Raw genomic sequence first — 15,004 nt, forward strand, 5'->3', positions numbered from 1 at the left:
AAGCGAGAATTACTTCCAGGGCTGCCCGTACTTACTATGGCTCTCCCAGCGGTCTTTCGCTTCAAAAATGAATAAACATTGTACGAACTTTTCTCTGGGAAATTTTCTCTAGCTTCTTACGCCCGTGGTTATGACATACTACCGGATCTTTCCCGATTTTAAAAATTATATGTTACACATTCTATCCCTACTAGCCAATCTCCAAAATGGCGCCGACGGCATCGCTGGGTCAGAGGCGAGTCACGTGGGTCCCCCCGGTTCCGGCGCGCTAGAGGCCCCGGGTGGTGAACGAGGCTCCGGCACCATGTCTGGTTTGTCTGGCCCACTCTCCTGGCCTGGCCCTCGCCCCTGTGCGTTGCTCCTTCTGTTCCTGCTCGGCCCCAGCTCGGTGCTCACCATCTCCTTCCATCTGCCCGTGAACTCTCGCAAGTGTCTCCGCGAGGAGATTCACAAGGACCTGCTAGTGACGGGCGCCTACGAGATCACCGACCAGTCGGGGGGCGCAGGCGGCCTGCGCACCCATCTCAAGGTGCGGCGCGGGGGCGGGCGGCCAGACGGCCGGCGTCGTGCGGGGGAGGCCGAGGTGGCGGGGAAGCCGGCCGGCGGGCGGAGGCCGGGGCTTGGCCTGCTCTCCCACCCCCCACCCTAGCGCTCAGGACGTGCGGTGCGGACCGCCCCTTCACCCCTCGCGTTGGGGTTCGCGGGGCGGGGCTGCGCGCCCAAATCCCGGGCCGGTGGAAGGGCTGGGGAGGCGTTGGTGGGCCGAGAGCCTAGAGAGCTAGGACTATTTCGGCTGTCGTCAAGGTCCTGCCCCTGGGAGGGCTCAGGAATCTTGAGCAATAACGTGATTTCCCCGCGTAATCCTAGAGGATCAGTGGGGTTGACATCATAAGACACCACAACACCTACAGGACAATGGAGACAGTAAGATTGACTGTGACTAATAAAAATTATTATATATTTAAGCATCTGCCGTGTCACTTCCTGTGCCTTTTAAAGGTTGTACGGTTAGTTCAAACACTCCATAAATAAGGAAACTGAGGCTCAGGTAGAATAAACAAATGTTCCCGATGGAATTGGGCCCACTCAGTGAATTGATGGAAAAGTGCCACAATCTTCCTTTTGCTCTTAATTTGTGACTTCTGGGATTTATTAGAGTTCATTATTGGTCACAAGATGGTTGTAGTCTCTAGTGTCTTCACTTAGCTACACCAGGTTGGGCTGGACCATTGGATGGTGACAGCTACTTTAGATAATGCCATTTGGTCCCCGTTTTCAGCGGAGTTTTGCTTGGCCAGATTTTTTTTTTTTTTTTTTTTTTTTTTTTTTTTTTTTTTTTTTTTTTTTTTTTTTTGGTTTTTCGAGACAGGGTTTCTCTGTGGCTTTGGAGCCTGTCCTGGAACTAGCTCTTGTAGACCAGGCTGGTCTCGAACTCACAGAGATCCGCCTGCCTCTGCCTCCCGAGTGCTGGGATTAAAGGCGTGCGCCACCACCGCCCGGCTAAGATTTTTGAGATGTTAATAGTCAAGAGTTGTGTTCTAGATAATTGTATTCATTCACATTTAACACTGGTAATTTTTTTTGTTTCTTTTTAACTGTGTGTGTATATGTAGCATGTGGGTGCCGAGAGTCCGTGGAGGGGCATCAGATTTCCTAGAACTGGAGCTATAGATGGTTGTGAACCACCATACGGGTGCTGGGAACTCAGCCTGGGTCTTCTGAAGGGGCACCAAGTGATCTAAACCTCGGAACCGTCTCTCCAGCCTGAAACAGTTTACTTTTAACAAGCTTCAGATGTAGTGTTTAAGGTGTCAGACCACAGTGGTGGTACTGTAACATACTTTGAGAAAAACTCTTCAGGGCTATTGTTTTGTGACCCATGGTGTATAATCCTCTTTAAATACTGAACTGTCGAAGTGGTGATGGCACATATGTTTTCAAGACGTCGACACAATGTTTGGGCTTTAGTCATGCTTCAGGCTCTTCTCAGTAGAAGTAGTGCCCGGATCAAAGAATTTGAGCAGCCAAAGGGGCCTTGCTCCCCTGCGTTGCTGTCGCCCCTGGAGTTCTGTGTTTGGAAAGCACTCAGTGGCTCGCTGTTGCCTGTCTGATAATTGGCATTTACCAACATGCTCCTCATGAGAACACTCTTGAAGCTTCGGATGTTGTTAGTTTCCCACCCGTGTTCCAACTAGGGCCTCCCTGGCCGGAGCTCGTTGTCACTGCTTCTGTTCCCCCGTCTCCCTTCTTAGGCCAGTAGTTTCCTAAGGGCAGGCCTTGTTCTCCTGTTTGTGTTTTCTGGAGTGTTCAGCGTGGTGCCTTGCTTCTGGTAGCACTGAGTGGAAGGAGGAGCTGTGCTGTAACCCTAGAGTAAGGTACATCTGAGGCCGGACCGGAGGCTGCTGAAGGGACCTCACCGGCACGAGTTTGTGCCTCTGCTCACGAGGATTTCACCAACACTTGTTACTCTCGCTCTGCCTGCTGTGTCCTTGCTACGAGCCAGCTTAATTGGATTACTGGAGCCCTAAACCCAACTGGCAAGTAGATAACACACAGGAACGAATGGAGCCAGGTATCAAGAAAGAAGAAAAGTGGGAAGCAGCGATGATTAAAGGAGCGTAGCTGGCAGTGGTGGAGAAGGGGAATTTGGAGTTTTGGAGTGACCAATACTCCCCTCTTTTTTTTGATGGTAGGCCTCACTGGAAGCCCAGGTCAGCCTGGAACCCTCCCTCCTCCTGCCTCAGCCTCGCAAGTGCAGGAGTTATAGCTGTGCGCCAGTGTGCCCAGCAGTACCCAGGTCTTAATGTGCGCCAGTGTGCCCAGCAGTACCCAGGTCTTAATGAGTTGCCTTACAAACAAGTGAGCCCCTTGTCCTATCTGGTTTTAAAAATGAAATTTTAAAAAACATACAAATTTTGATGCCAAAGTCCCGAGTTTTATCGCCAGCCGCGTGGCTGTTGGCAGTATTTTGTCCTCACTGTTAGAGAGAATATAACCGTTTACTTCTGCTACCCAGATTCTGCGACTGCTCAGGATCCACGCTGGCTTAATCTTCACTCTTTTCCCTTTAGTATTTTATGTTAAATTATTCCGAGCCCAGAAAACCTTAGATATTTCAGTCCAGTAGACGTCAGCTTGAATCTTTAAAAAAAGATAGGAACATGACTACCATGTTTTATGGCCGTGTGACACCCTTCTAAAATTAACAATGAGCTAGGTACAGTTGCATGTGTCTGTAGTCCTAGCTAGTCAGGGGGCTGAGGCGCGAGGATTAGTTGAGCCCCAGGAATTTGGAACCAGTCTGAGCAACATAGTGAAGACAAGGCTGAAGTGAGACGATCCCTTGAGCCTGTGAGTTCAAGACCTGTATGGTTTAACAGATTCAGACCCCTTTCTCAAAACTAAACACATTAAAATCCCATAATGATTCCTTGATGTCATGTAATACCCATCATATACTAAGATTTCCATAGGTAAAGGCTCTTGTCACTACGCCTAAATTCAGCCCCTGGGATGCACGTGGTGGGTGGGGACAGTCAACTCCCGAAAGCTGTCCTCTAACTTCTCCCTGTGCACATGTACAAAATGTGCACACACAATAAATTACAATGACAATTTTAAAATTTCCCACTTGTTTGAAAAAGACCTATTTAAAATTAATTTGTTGGGGTCAGAGAGGTGGCTTAGCAGTTAAGAACAAGTACTATTCTTGTAGAGGACCTCAGGTTCCCAGCACCCACTCCGACAGCTCTGCCATTGTTTCTTACAAAGGAGTAAGGTATATAAATATGGAATCAGATTCCATTCTATCTTTTTGATGTGGGTACTTGGTAGCTGGTGCGGTATGGGGATGGTTGATTGTCTCCACCCACCATGAGGACTTGGGAGGCAGAGACAGGTAGATAGATCTTTGTGAGTTTGAGGCCAGCTCGGTCTACAGAGCAAGTTCTAAGACAGCCTCCAAAGCTACTGAGAAACCCTGTCTCGAAAAACCGAAAACAAACAAACAAAAAACGCAAAACAAGCTGTTTCAGACACACCTTGTGTTGCAGATTTCCAATTGTCTACCTTATCACTCACTCTCTTTCCCACTCATTGCACGGAATGAAGCTAAACCGTCCTTAGTCATAGATTAGAAAGACTTTGTGAAGTTGGAAGTACCCCTCATCATCCACAGTTAGTATAGACGTTACTCTGTTAACTTGGGTCCTAATAAAGCCTGTTGTAGTTGTAGGAGCCAATGGTCCTGAGTGGAGGGACCGCAGATGTGAGTGCCATGCTGGACAGTGTGAAGAGACGTTCTGTGTAATACAGTTGCTAGGGTTTTTAAGAGAATGATTATATTTCTGGTGTCTGTACTGAGAACATTTCTGTGTTGTAGAGGAAAACAATCAAAAACCTGTTGCTTATTTCTCAAAAGAAGCTTTTCTTTTATCAGTAACTATTATGTGAATCCTTGCTTGGGCTCACCTTTTTCTTTTAGTGAAAATATGGCCCTCTTAAATTGATATTTAATGATACTGGTATCAGTGGATTAAAACCAGACCAGTAACTAGATGGTTTGCTACAGAAGGCCAGTTGGTACATTGCATTACAGTTGAGTTTCTTCTTGTATTGTATACAAATCTTCTAGCTCTTTCTTAAGCCCTGACCCATTTCCTTCTTCATAAAAGTTAAAGGATGGTGTTTCTTACTCAGTGACCAGTTGTCTACAGCTTTGCCTCCTCCAGACTGCTCTAGAAAGGGGACTGCTTAGATTTTGAAGTCAATGATAACTTATAAAGACAATCTAGTTTTTAGGAAGAGGAACAGATTATAAAGGTGACCTTGAGGGGTGCAGTGACCTTGGTTTGCCAGTTGATGGCTGGTGTTTGATGCCTCCATATTCCTATCTGCCCGGCAGCACAGACAGTAGGGCCTCTGTGAAAGCATCCGGCTGGCCACAGACCAGAATTTGGGCCCGCAAACAAGCCTCAGACTTGAGGGAGGCTGATGTCATCTGCTGTATCCTGCGCCCCAACTTCATTGTTCAACATAATGTGTGGGAAATCAAGAGACTACTTGTTAAAAGAGAACAAGGCTTTGTTTGTGCCTAAAAGGGTCATGCTGGAGGTTTTTACCGTAAATAACTCTGGAACAGTATGAACAAAAACATTTGATCTGGCTTCACCCCCGCAGTGGTGGTGTTGGGGCAGCGACTGGCCTTTCATTCTCACTGCCCCCCTTCCTCTTTTTCCTCTTCTTCCCTGTGTCCACCCCCAGTAGTCAAGCTTGACTGTTGCCTGTGTTAAGTTAATGTAGCAAATGCTGACAGAAGCAGGAAGAGAGCAGCATCTGCCTGTTAGCCCACCAGTGCTTGGAAGTTTTCCACTTCTGATTCTCAGCTGTACAGAAAGCCCCTTCCCTGATCATATTTTAGCTTAAACACCATGGGCGTGTGGTGCTGTGTCATCACTGAGTTGGGTGGGACACCTGAAGGAATTTAGAGCTGAGTGCTGCTTGCTGTTTCGGTTTGACTTTGTTCTCAGTATAATCTGTGTGTTCTTCTGACTTCCAGAAACACAGGCGATAGATTGTATTTGCTCTTGACTGGGAATTCAGGGTAGGTAGGGGTATGAATTAACAGGTACTGTTCTTGCAGAGGACTTGAGTTTGGTTTCTAGCATCCCACTGGGTGGTTTACAGCCACCTATGACTCCAGCTCCAGGGCTACCTGCGCTTCCACATAGACAGATGTAATTAAAAATAAATCTTACAAAAAAAAAAAGAAAGAAAAATCAGTAAATTCTGTTCATTGTCTTCATTTTCGAGATACACTTGTGGTTTGCGTATTTCTTTGTGCAGGAAGTTGAACTCAGAGTTTCTAGAATACTCACATTACCTAACCCCTGCTCTGAGGTAGTCTGTCTTTTTTTTTCCCCCATCTTAAGACATGGTCTCATATAGCCTAGGCTAGGCTCAGATTTGCTATGTAGCTGAGGATAACTCTTCTGTTCTTCCTCTCTGTTTCCCAGATGTTGGAATTATAGGTATGAATTACTACCCCTGGCTCTGTACTCTGTGTGTGTGTGTGTGTGTGTGTGTGTGTGTGTGTGTGTGTGAGCGCGTGTGTGTACACATGTAAGAATCCCATATGAGCATGTGGAAGTCAGAGGGCAACCTGCAGGAGTTGGTTGGTGTGGGTTCCCGGCACTGGCTTCAGATTACCAGGCTGGGATCAAGCACCCTATTGGCTGAACCATCTTGCCAGCCGCAGCCTTTTGAAATCTGTATCATTCTTTTCCTTGACTAGAATTCCTCGTGGGTTTTTTTGGGATAGGATCTTACCTGGAAGGCCTGGTACTCACGAAGATTTTGGTCTCAAAAGTTGAGCCCCCATCTCTGCCTCACAAGTGCTGGGATTACAGGCATGAGCAGCAGGACCTGGCTTCCTGTTGAATTATCTTGTAGTTTACTCCTTATCAGATTATAAACCACATTCCGGATAGCTACCAGAGTTAAACCTGGTTCCTTACTGTGTTGGTTGGGTTTCTATTGCTGTGATAAAACACCATGACCAAAAGCAACTTGAGCTATAGTGTGTTGTCCAGGAAGTCAGGGCAGGAACCTGGAGGCAAGAAACTGAAACAGGGCCATGGTGGAATGGGGGCTTAGTGCCATACTACTTGAGGCTTGCTCCAATTTGTTTTCTTTTTCTTTCCTTCTTTCTTCCTTTCTTTCTTTTTGGGGGAGGGGGGGGTTGTTGTTTTTGTTTTTGTTTTGTTTTTCGAGACAGGGTTTTCTGTAGCTTTGAAGCCTGTCCTGGAACTAGTCTATTGTAGACCAGGCTGGCCTCGAATTTAGAGAATCCACCTGTCTCTGCCTCCCGAGTGCTGGCATTAAAGGCACGCACCTCCGCCACCTGGCTCAATTTGTTTTCTTATATTATTCAGGACTACCTGCCCAGAAGTGGCACTGCCCCCAGTGAGTTGGGCTCTGCCACATCAATCATTAATCAAGAAAATGCCCCATAGGCTTGCCTACAGTCAATCTGGTGGGTGCGTTTTCTCAACTGAGGTTCCTTTTCTTTTGTTGTTTTGTTTTTTTGTTTTGTTTTGGTTTGGTTTTGGTTTTTGGAGACCGGGTTTCTCTGTAGCTTTGAAACCTGTCCTGGAACTAGCTCTTGTTAGACCAGGCTCGCCCCCAAACTCAACAGAGATCCGCCTGTCTCTACCTCTCAAGTGCTGGGATTAAAGATGTGTGTCGCCACCACTGCCGGCTGAGGTTCACTTCTTAAATGATTCTAGTTGTGTCACTGTGGCAAAAACACTAACCAGTACGTTTATTCTCCCTTGCTGTCTTCTGAAAGGATGGAGTGCTGCTTTGCCAGGCCCTTTGGACCGTCCAGTTTTCAAAGTTCCCACTGTTTCCTTGACGATAGCGCCTCTTGTTCTCTGTTTCCATGTAGTGGACCGTCTGGGCCCAGGCTGTTCTGGGTTTTGCTAACACAGCATAGTGCTATGCCATTGCTGAGTAGTTTGGCGGGAGATGGGGATAACCTGAGGACTTAGGGAGTTCTTAGTTAGGACTGACAGACAGTTGTGAGAAGTACTGCGAGCCCTTCCGACAGTAACACTCCACTGAGTGCTTGCATGACAGGCACTGTTCCAGGCCTCGGCCCTCTGCAGTGAGGTAAAGCACACCGTGTCAGAGGCTTTACAGCAGTAAGTGATGTGGCCAAGAGTCAGACTCCAGAACCCTTCTGTACTTTCTTCTCTGTTTTTGTTTGTTGATTTGAGGACCGGCCCCTCCTCACCACATTTCAGGCTGGTCTTGAACCCTGTTACCTCCTTTCTGACCTGTGCCTCTGCCCAAGTGCTGCTGAGATTGTTGCGTGTCTATCATTGCCCAGCTCAGACCTCCCAGCTTTTTTAAAAAATTTTATTTAATTTTTTAAAATTTTTGTTTTGGTTTTTGAGACAGGGTTTTGCTGTAGTTTTAGAGCCTATCCTGGAACTAGTTCTTGTAGCCCAGGCTGGCCTCGAACTCACAGAGATCTGCCTGCCTCTGCCTCCCGAGTGCTGGGATTAAAGGCGTGCACCACCACCACCCAGCGCTTTTTCTTTTTTAATTATTTTATTTTACATGTGTGGGTATTCTGCTTGCATGTATGTCTGTGTGCCACATTTATGTCTGGTTCAAGGAAGCCAGAAGAGCTTGGCTCCCCTGAGACTGGAGTACTGATGCTTGTCCACCATCATGTGGGTGTTGGGACTGGACTGGTTACTCTGCAAGAGCGACAGGTGCTCTAACAGGTGAGCCATCTCTCCAGCCCAGAATCTTCCATCTTAACTAACACCCTGTATTGTCTCTCAGAGAAAGAAAGGAGGGGTCTTGTCGAGAAGACAAAATTTTTTATTCTGTACTGGGCTTCTAGGCAGGAAGTACAGGGTTGGTAGTTGTCCTTAAAGTCATTTACTCAGTGTTCTATCAGACTGACCGTAACCTAAGGAGACAAGAGTGTAGATAGGGGCCAACTTGAAGGGACTTACAGCTGACATTTCTACCAAATTTATTTTAAAAAATTTAGAGCGCTTGGAGGCAGAAGCAGGTGGATCTCTTTGAGTTCAAGACCAGCCTGGTGCACAAAGTGAGTTCAGGACAGTTAGAATTAGAACCGTGCCTTGGAAAAAACAAACCTCAAAGGAGGGGAACAATAAAAAAATGTATGATTATTTTATGTATACAAGTGTTGCTTGTATGTATATCTGTGCATCATGTGCGAGCCTGTTTGCCCTACCAAGACCAGAAGAGGGTGTTGGATCCCTGGAACTGGAGTTAAGAGATGGTTGTTAGCCACTATGTGGGTGCTGAGAATCAAACCTGGGTCCTCTGGAAGAGCAGCCAGTGCTGCTCGTTAACTGCTGGCCCCCCCTTACCAGCCCCTAGGATGGCTCTTCTGTCTGATGACTTTCTCATGATACAGCTGGGTGTGTGTGTGGGTGGGGGCTGGGGACTACAGAGGTCAAATGTCATTCTTATTACATATCAACATGACTGTCACAGATCATCTGGCCGAGTTGGTGTTTGTCAGGCTTCTGCACAGTAGCTATTCTCTCTGCTGTGCTCTTTGGGATGAATTCATTTAGTGCAGCCAGCCCACACTTTAGGAGAGGGGAGTTGGATTGACTTCCTTAAAGGTGTGGTGTCAGTCTTCTGAAAGAGACTCATCTCTTCTCCCTCAGTTGTTTGTGTGTTACTGTATGGATTCATGGCTATTGTATACTTCAAATTACAGTCCATTTCCACTGTGTTCGGTGACCCAGTTGTTTCCAGCTTGGCTGTTCAGAGTGGTTTGTCTTTTCCACGTACTCCCATCCTTGGGGTTTGTTTTTGAGGGCTTCCTCGCTTTCTGGCACTATAAGATATTATGATTGTGTATATTTTCTAATTGGTCCTAGAGTCCAGGGTCCCCATTTCTCCAGGAAGCCCTGTTTTTGTTTATTGGATTGTCTGTTGTTAAAATAGATAGCATTGTTAATAACTTTTTTGTTTTTTGTCTGATGCCCTCCAACAATTGTAGCAACAGGTGGCTGAATAGTCTCGTCCTTGCAATTTTGGAGCAAAGCTGGTGTTCTGTGAGCAGCAGGAGTGGGCTGGGATGGAGAAGGGAGTCATGGGAAGGGGCCAAGTGCTTGGGAACATTCAGGTTCCTCTGGGTCCTATATGAGATCAGGCCATTGCTACAGAGAGAGGGTCAGTCACAAAGAGCTGAACTCACAGTTTGTGTCTTTAGACGCTGTGGTTGGAAATGGCAGGGACCTTCCTGATAACTTGTTCGTCTTCAGTTCCAGGAAAATCGTCCCTGAGCTAAGTTGGTGGGCTTTCATCACTGAACTTATTGTAGACAACTCAGCTTGCTTTGCTTCCAGCCTTTTACTCTCAATTTCAAGCAGACTCGAGGTCAGATGTATCGTACAGACACCAGGCTCTTGAGACGCCTGCTGTACTTCCTCCAGGTGCACTGTTCTGTTGTATTCCTATGTGCTTTATCGACCTGGGCCAGTTACAGCTCCTCTCCATTCAGGAAGGGGTTTGTTATCGTGAACGTTCAGTGATGGAACTGGTCAGCAGGCAGGCCCCAGGACCAGCTCAAGAACCTGCTCCGAGCCACTGCTTAGACTAATCCAAGAAGAGAGGATTCTAGATGAGTTTATTTCCTCAGTGACCCATTATCTCACTTAGTTTCGGTGTGAGTATTCGCATAGTCTTGACACCAACTCTTCTGCTTATGCAATTAACACCTTTTCCCCTCTTTTCAAGTTGTGAATTTTGGTTTGCTTTTCATTAGAAACTGTTACCTAGAAACAAAATTTTATTACTTTCCTATTCCATGATGTCATATTATGGACCCAAATTTTAGAACTTAATATTACCTTTGTTTAATCAGAGAAGTCTACGGTAATTATTCTGAGTATTTTGTTGTTGTTTAGCCTGGCATGGTAGTGCATGGTGACTTGTGACTATAATCCCATCACTGGGGCGGCAGAGTTTCAGGAGGACAATCCCACAGCTGAGTTTCCAGCCCAGCTGGAATAAAAATTTGTAATTAAAGGAAAGTTAAAAACATCATTTGTGCCTGGGTTAGTGGTGAACAACCTTTAATCCCGGCATAGGGAGGCAGAGGTAGGCAGATTTCTAAATTCAAGGCCAATCTGGTCTATGGAGGGAGTTTCAGGACAGCCGGGGCCGAAAGCCAAAGCAACAACAAACAAAACAAAAGGCAACATCATTTGCTTAGACGCATTCCTAGCACTCAGGGAACTGAGGCAGGAATTACAGGCTTCCCAGTGCTACAAGGCAAAAAGCCCTACCTGGAAAAACCAATAAATAAATTAATTCATCATTCAGCCCATAGACTATGGGCTCTGATTAATTACTGAGTTTGGCCCAGTTTTCCTATTCTTTCATTTTAAGCACCTGCTGGTTTCCATGATGATGTTTGGGGTTAAGGGATGTGATTTTTTTTTCTTTGCAAGATTAATAGCTTTGCTGTTAAATGACGCAGTTATTTGCACTGATAGAAAGTTCACTGGCTTTTAGGAGAATAGTAAGATGAAGGATTAGAATGCCCAGCAGTTTACATGCGTTAGTCCAGTCTGAAAGCTCAATTGCTTGGATTCTAAGTACCCAGTTACTACTCTAACATGGTTGGGCTAACCTTAAGTGTAAGGACAAGGGAGCACTAAGCATTGTTACAGATTGTTTCTGGAAGGCGAGTTTCATGCTGATGAAAGGCAGTGGGTTGGGGTTGGTGTGGGGGGTCCCTGCACATCTCACAGCTGCTAGGGAATAAACGATCCTTGTGAGGTAAAAAATGAAACTCTGGTCAGCCAACAGCTTAGCTGTTGCTGGGTCAAATGCTTCCAGAGTCTGACCTCAGGTTTATTTTTCTTACACATTTAAATACAGTAAAACTTGGGAAAGGCTTCCACATGGCAGTTATCACAGCAGAACTTCAGGCTACATCTCTTCAGCCAAGCACCTATGACCTTAACCAGAGACGTGAACTTTATTGATTGATTAAACAGTGTTCAGAGCAAGGGTTTGTAATAAGCATAAAGATGTGTTCTATTGACTGAGGATTGCTCAGGATTTGGGGGGGATTCAGTTGAAGGCTGGCACTATAGAATAGCAAAAGATTCACCAGGTTATTAGACAAAATCCACCCCCCGCCTTCCAGGTGAACAGGTGCCATTTGTTTCCTTTGAAGGAAAAGGCTGTGGTTTAACAATTCTGGTTTCTAGTACTTTCTGTAAACGGAGTCCTCTATAGGGTAGAGCTGCAGAGATGGCTCAGCAGTCGTGTGGAGGACCTGGGCTCATTCCCAGCAGCCTCATGGTACCTCACAACCATCTGTAACTCCAGTTTCAAGAGTATATAATGCCTCTTTATCTTTTGACCTCTAGATACATGTGTGTTACACATACAAACATGCAGGCAAAATACATACATAAAATTTTAAAAAAAAAAGGGTCCTTCATTCAGCCCTCTAGTAATGCAGGTTGAATCTTTGCCCTCAAATGAATTTAACCTCTAATGGTTTTTCAGATGCCATGGAGCATACAGAGCAAGTAGTTCTTCCATGACTGTAATTTCTCAGCGCAGTATAGAGGGGGACATTTATAAGTACCAGCTGGAGATATGGCTTGTTGTAGAGTCCTTAAAGGAACACAGGTGAGCTGAGTTCTGGATTTGTGTTGCAGATCACTCCAATGCAGCATTGTTACCGATGCTTTGCTAAGAGTTTTATGACCTGCATTTAAGTACTTTTATAATCTGGAAAGGCTCCTTTCATTAAATTTAAAAAATTATTGAAGAACACTTTTAATATTTTCGGAGAAAAAGTGATCATGAGCTCTCTTCTAGGAAAATGAGGTGGTTGGGCAAGTTTGTGCCAGATCTTATAAATGCTGTTCAATTGAAGCTGTTTGTCTAGGCGGGTGACCTGGTCCCTTCCCTTGCCTGAGTGTGGAGAAGATGAAATCTCTGGTTGTTCGCTGCTGTAAGCTTGCTCTTCCTTTCTCCCTTTGTCCTCTACTGGTTCCCTTTCGACTTCACACATCTTAGCAGCTCCGCTCCGTTTCAGAATTAGACTAGTAGCAAAAGCCATAATGGGAATCTCTTTGCCCAGATTCACTCTAGAAAAGTTCTATGTTGTCTGAGGGCCGTTCATAGGAGATTAACCAAAGGGGGTTTTCACATCACTTTGTTCCTACAGTCTGCCTTTTTAATTTTTTTAAGACTTAATTTTAGATGTATGAATATTTTGCGTGCATGTATGTATGCTGTATCACATGTGTGCCCTGTAACTGAGAGGAGGTCAGAAAAGTGTGTCGTAGCCTCTGGAACTAGAGTTATAGATGGTTGTGGGCTCACATTTGGATGCTGGGAATCAAACCCAGGTCCTCTGCAAAAGCAGCTAGTGCTCTAAACCCCTGCGCCATCTCTTAATCTGCATTTTTGAACTTTGCAGTGTGCTTTTGGGAGGCTGGCAGTAGGAAAGTGTCTGGTTCTGGAGAGAGGAAGTGGGGCAGCATACTCGCTACATTAGTTTGGGATTTGATTAGTTTCCAGACCTTTTTGCCTTATAATATGTGTATAGTCAGGATTATCAAGAAGTTTGCTTGCTAGTATCCCAATGAACAGAGGCTTTAATGACTCTTCAGGGCCCAGTGTTCCTTAGCTGAGCTCATGACCCCTGTGGCTGCTTGCTCATCCTCCAGGTGTGAATGAATGCGGATGAACAGTGCTGTGCACTGTTTGGGAGGACTGACAGCTGCCAGAAGCCCTTTACCTCTCGGCTTTCCTTGGTTGATGTTCGCCTGTCAAGTTTCAGCTTATTCTCCCAAGTCCACATGGCACTCCACATTCCTGTGTGCATGTAGCAGTGGTTCCTTGCATTGCATTCCGTCTGTCCTCTTTTGTGTCTTGTTTTCAGCTTTATTTTTGGTAGTATTTACAATGTTGATGCTTTGATAAACCAAGTTAATTAGATTATTTTACCGCTTCATACCAACAGATACACAGAAAGAACAGATACCATCATTTTTTTTAACTATTTATTTATTTATTTTTAGTTTTTTGAGACAGGGTTTCTCTGTAGCTTTGGTGCCTGTTCTGGAATTAGCTCTGTAGACCAGGCTGGCCTTGAACTCACAGAGATCCGCCTCCCTGTGCCTCCCAAGTGCTGGATTAAAGGTGTGTGCCACCACTGCACAGCTGTCTGTCATTATTAATCATAAAGGAAATGTAAAACAAAGCCAAAACAGCAAAAAGTAAATAGTTAATAACCTTTCCCTTACTTACCCAGGGACCACAGATCTCAGTATCTGAAATATTTCCCAAGTTAATGGATGATGTGAATGGCCTAAACCCTGAACTAATATTAACCAGTGTTATTAGAGAATTTGGAAATTTTATTAACACATCCTTTCAAATTTGTCTAATAAGTTAACTTTCTTTAGTTATTATTTTTTCCAAAATGCAATAACTATTTTTATGCTAAGTAACATATGCCTTTGTAGAAAATTAAGAAAATAGAAGAGTCAGTAAAAAAGGCTGATTAGAGTTCAATTCTCAGAACCCCCGTGGTAAAAGGAGACAGCAACTTTCTTACATTGCCCTCTTACTTCCACATGTGTAGTATGGCCCCCTGCCTCTCATCAAAATAAGTAGAATGTAACAAAACAGAGAGGCTGATTCTGTGTGTGTGGTGTGTGTGTGTGTGTGTGTGTGTGTGTAAAGAGGAAGTTCTACCATTCAGAATTAACTACTTTTAAAATGTACTTCTACTTAGCCTGTGGTACATGGTAATACACGCCTGTGAGTTTGACCCCACCCTGGTCTACATAGTGAGTTCCAGGATGGCCAAGACCACATAATGGGGAGATACTGTCTCAAAACAACAACAAAACAAAATGAAAAGTGCTTCTACCTCCATGTATTGTAAAACCAAATAAAATATCTCTGTCTTGTGTATTTGATATGTAAATACTTATGCACGCATTTTCAGTCATTGTATACATTCCCTCTTGTCTCAGAGCCATGTTGGAGCTTCAGCAGCAGCCTCTCGGAGCATAGTATCTGGAAGTTTGCAGTCTCTGCAGCCCCTAGGAGGGACTGTTAGGGCTGCTATGGGAAAGGCCCTGAGAAGACCTGGTGTTCTTCAGTAGAGAAGAATGGTGGTTGTTGGATAGGTTGATTGTGTACGTCAGGTGTGGATTTGCTATGCTTTTCCTTATGGTAAAATACCAACTGTTTAAGAAATAAGATGGTTGGGGCAGGAGAGTCATCTCAGCCATTAAGAAGACTTGTTGCTCTTCCATAGGTTCTAGGTTAATTCCCAGCACCAAGGTGGCAGTTCACATATGTCTGTAACTCCAGTTCCAGGGATCTGACACTGTCTTCTGTCTCCTGTAGGCACCAGGCATGCACATGGTACACGGACATATATGTAGGCAAA

At 45.1% G+C, this 15,004-nt stretch overlaps 1 protein-coding gene across 1 annotated transcript in view; it reads left to right on the top strand.

Moving 5' to 3' along the window:
• Positions 1-255: 255 nt before the first annotated feature.
• Tmed10 (transmembrane p24 trafficking protein 10) overlaps positions 256-15,004 on the top strand; it is a 34,818-nt gene continuing 20,069 nt past the window's right edge. Inside the window, exon 1 of the mRNA XM_038337594.1 lies at positions 256-529. Coding sequence (XP_038193522.1) covers positions 305-529 — 225 coding nt within the window. The 5' untranslated portion in view covers positions 256-304. The remainder of the gene's footprint in view (positions 530-15,004) is intronic.

The sequence above is a fragment of the Arvicola amphibius genome, chromosome 7 (assembly GCF_903992535.2).
Source record: "Arvicola amphibius chromosome 7, mArvAmp1.2, whole genome shotgun sequence".
In the NCBI taxonomy this organism is placed as follows: domain Eukaryota; kingdom Metazoa; phylum Chordata; class Mammalia; order Rodentia; family Cricetidae; genus Arvicola; species Arvicola amphibius.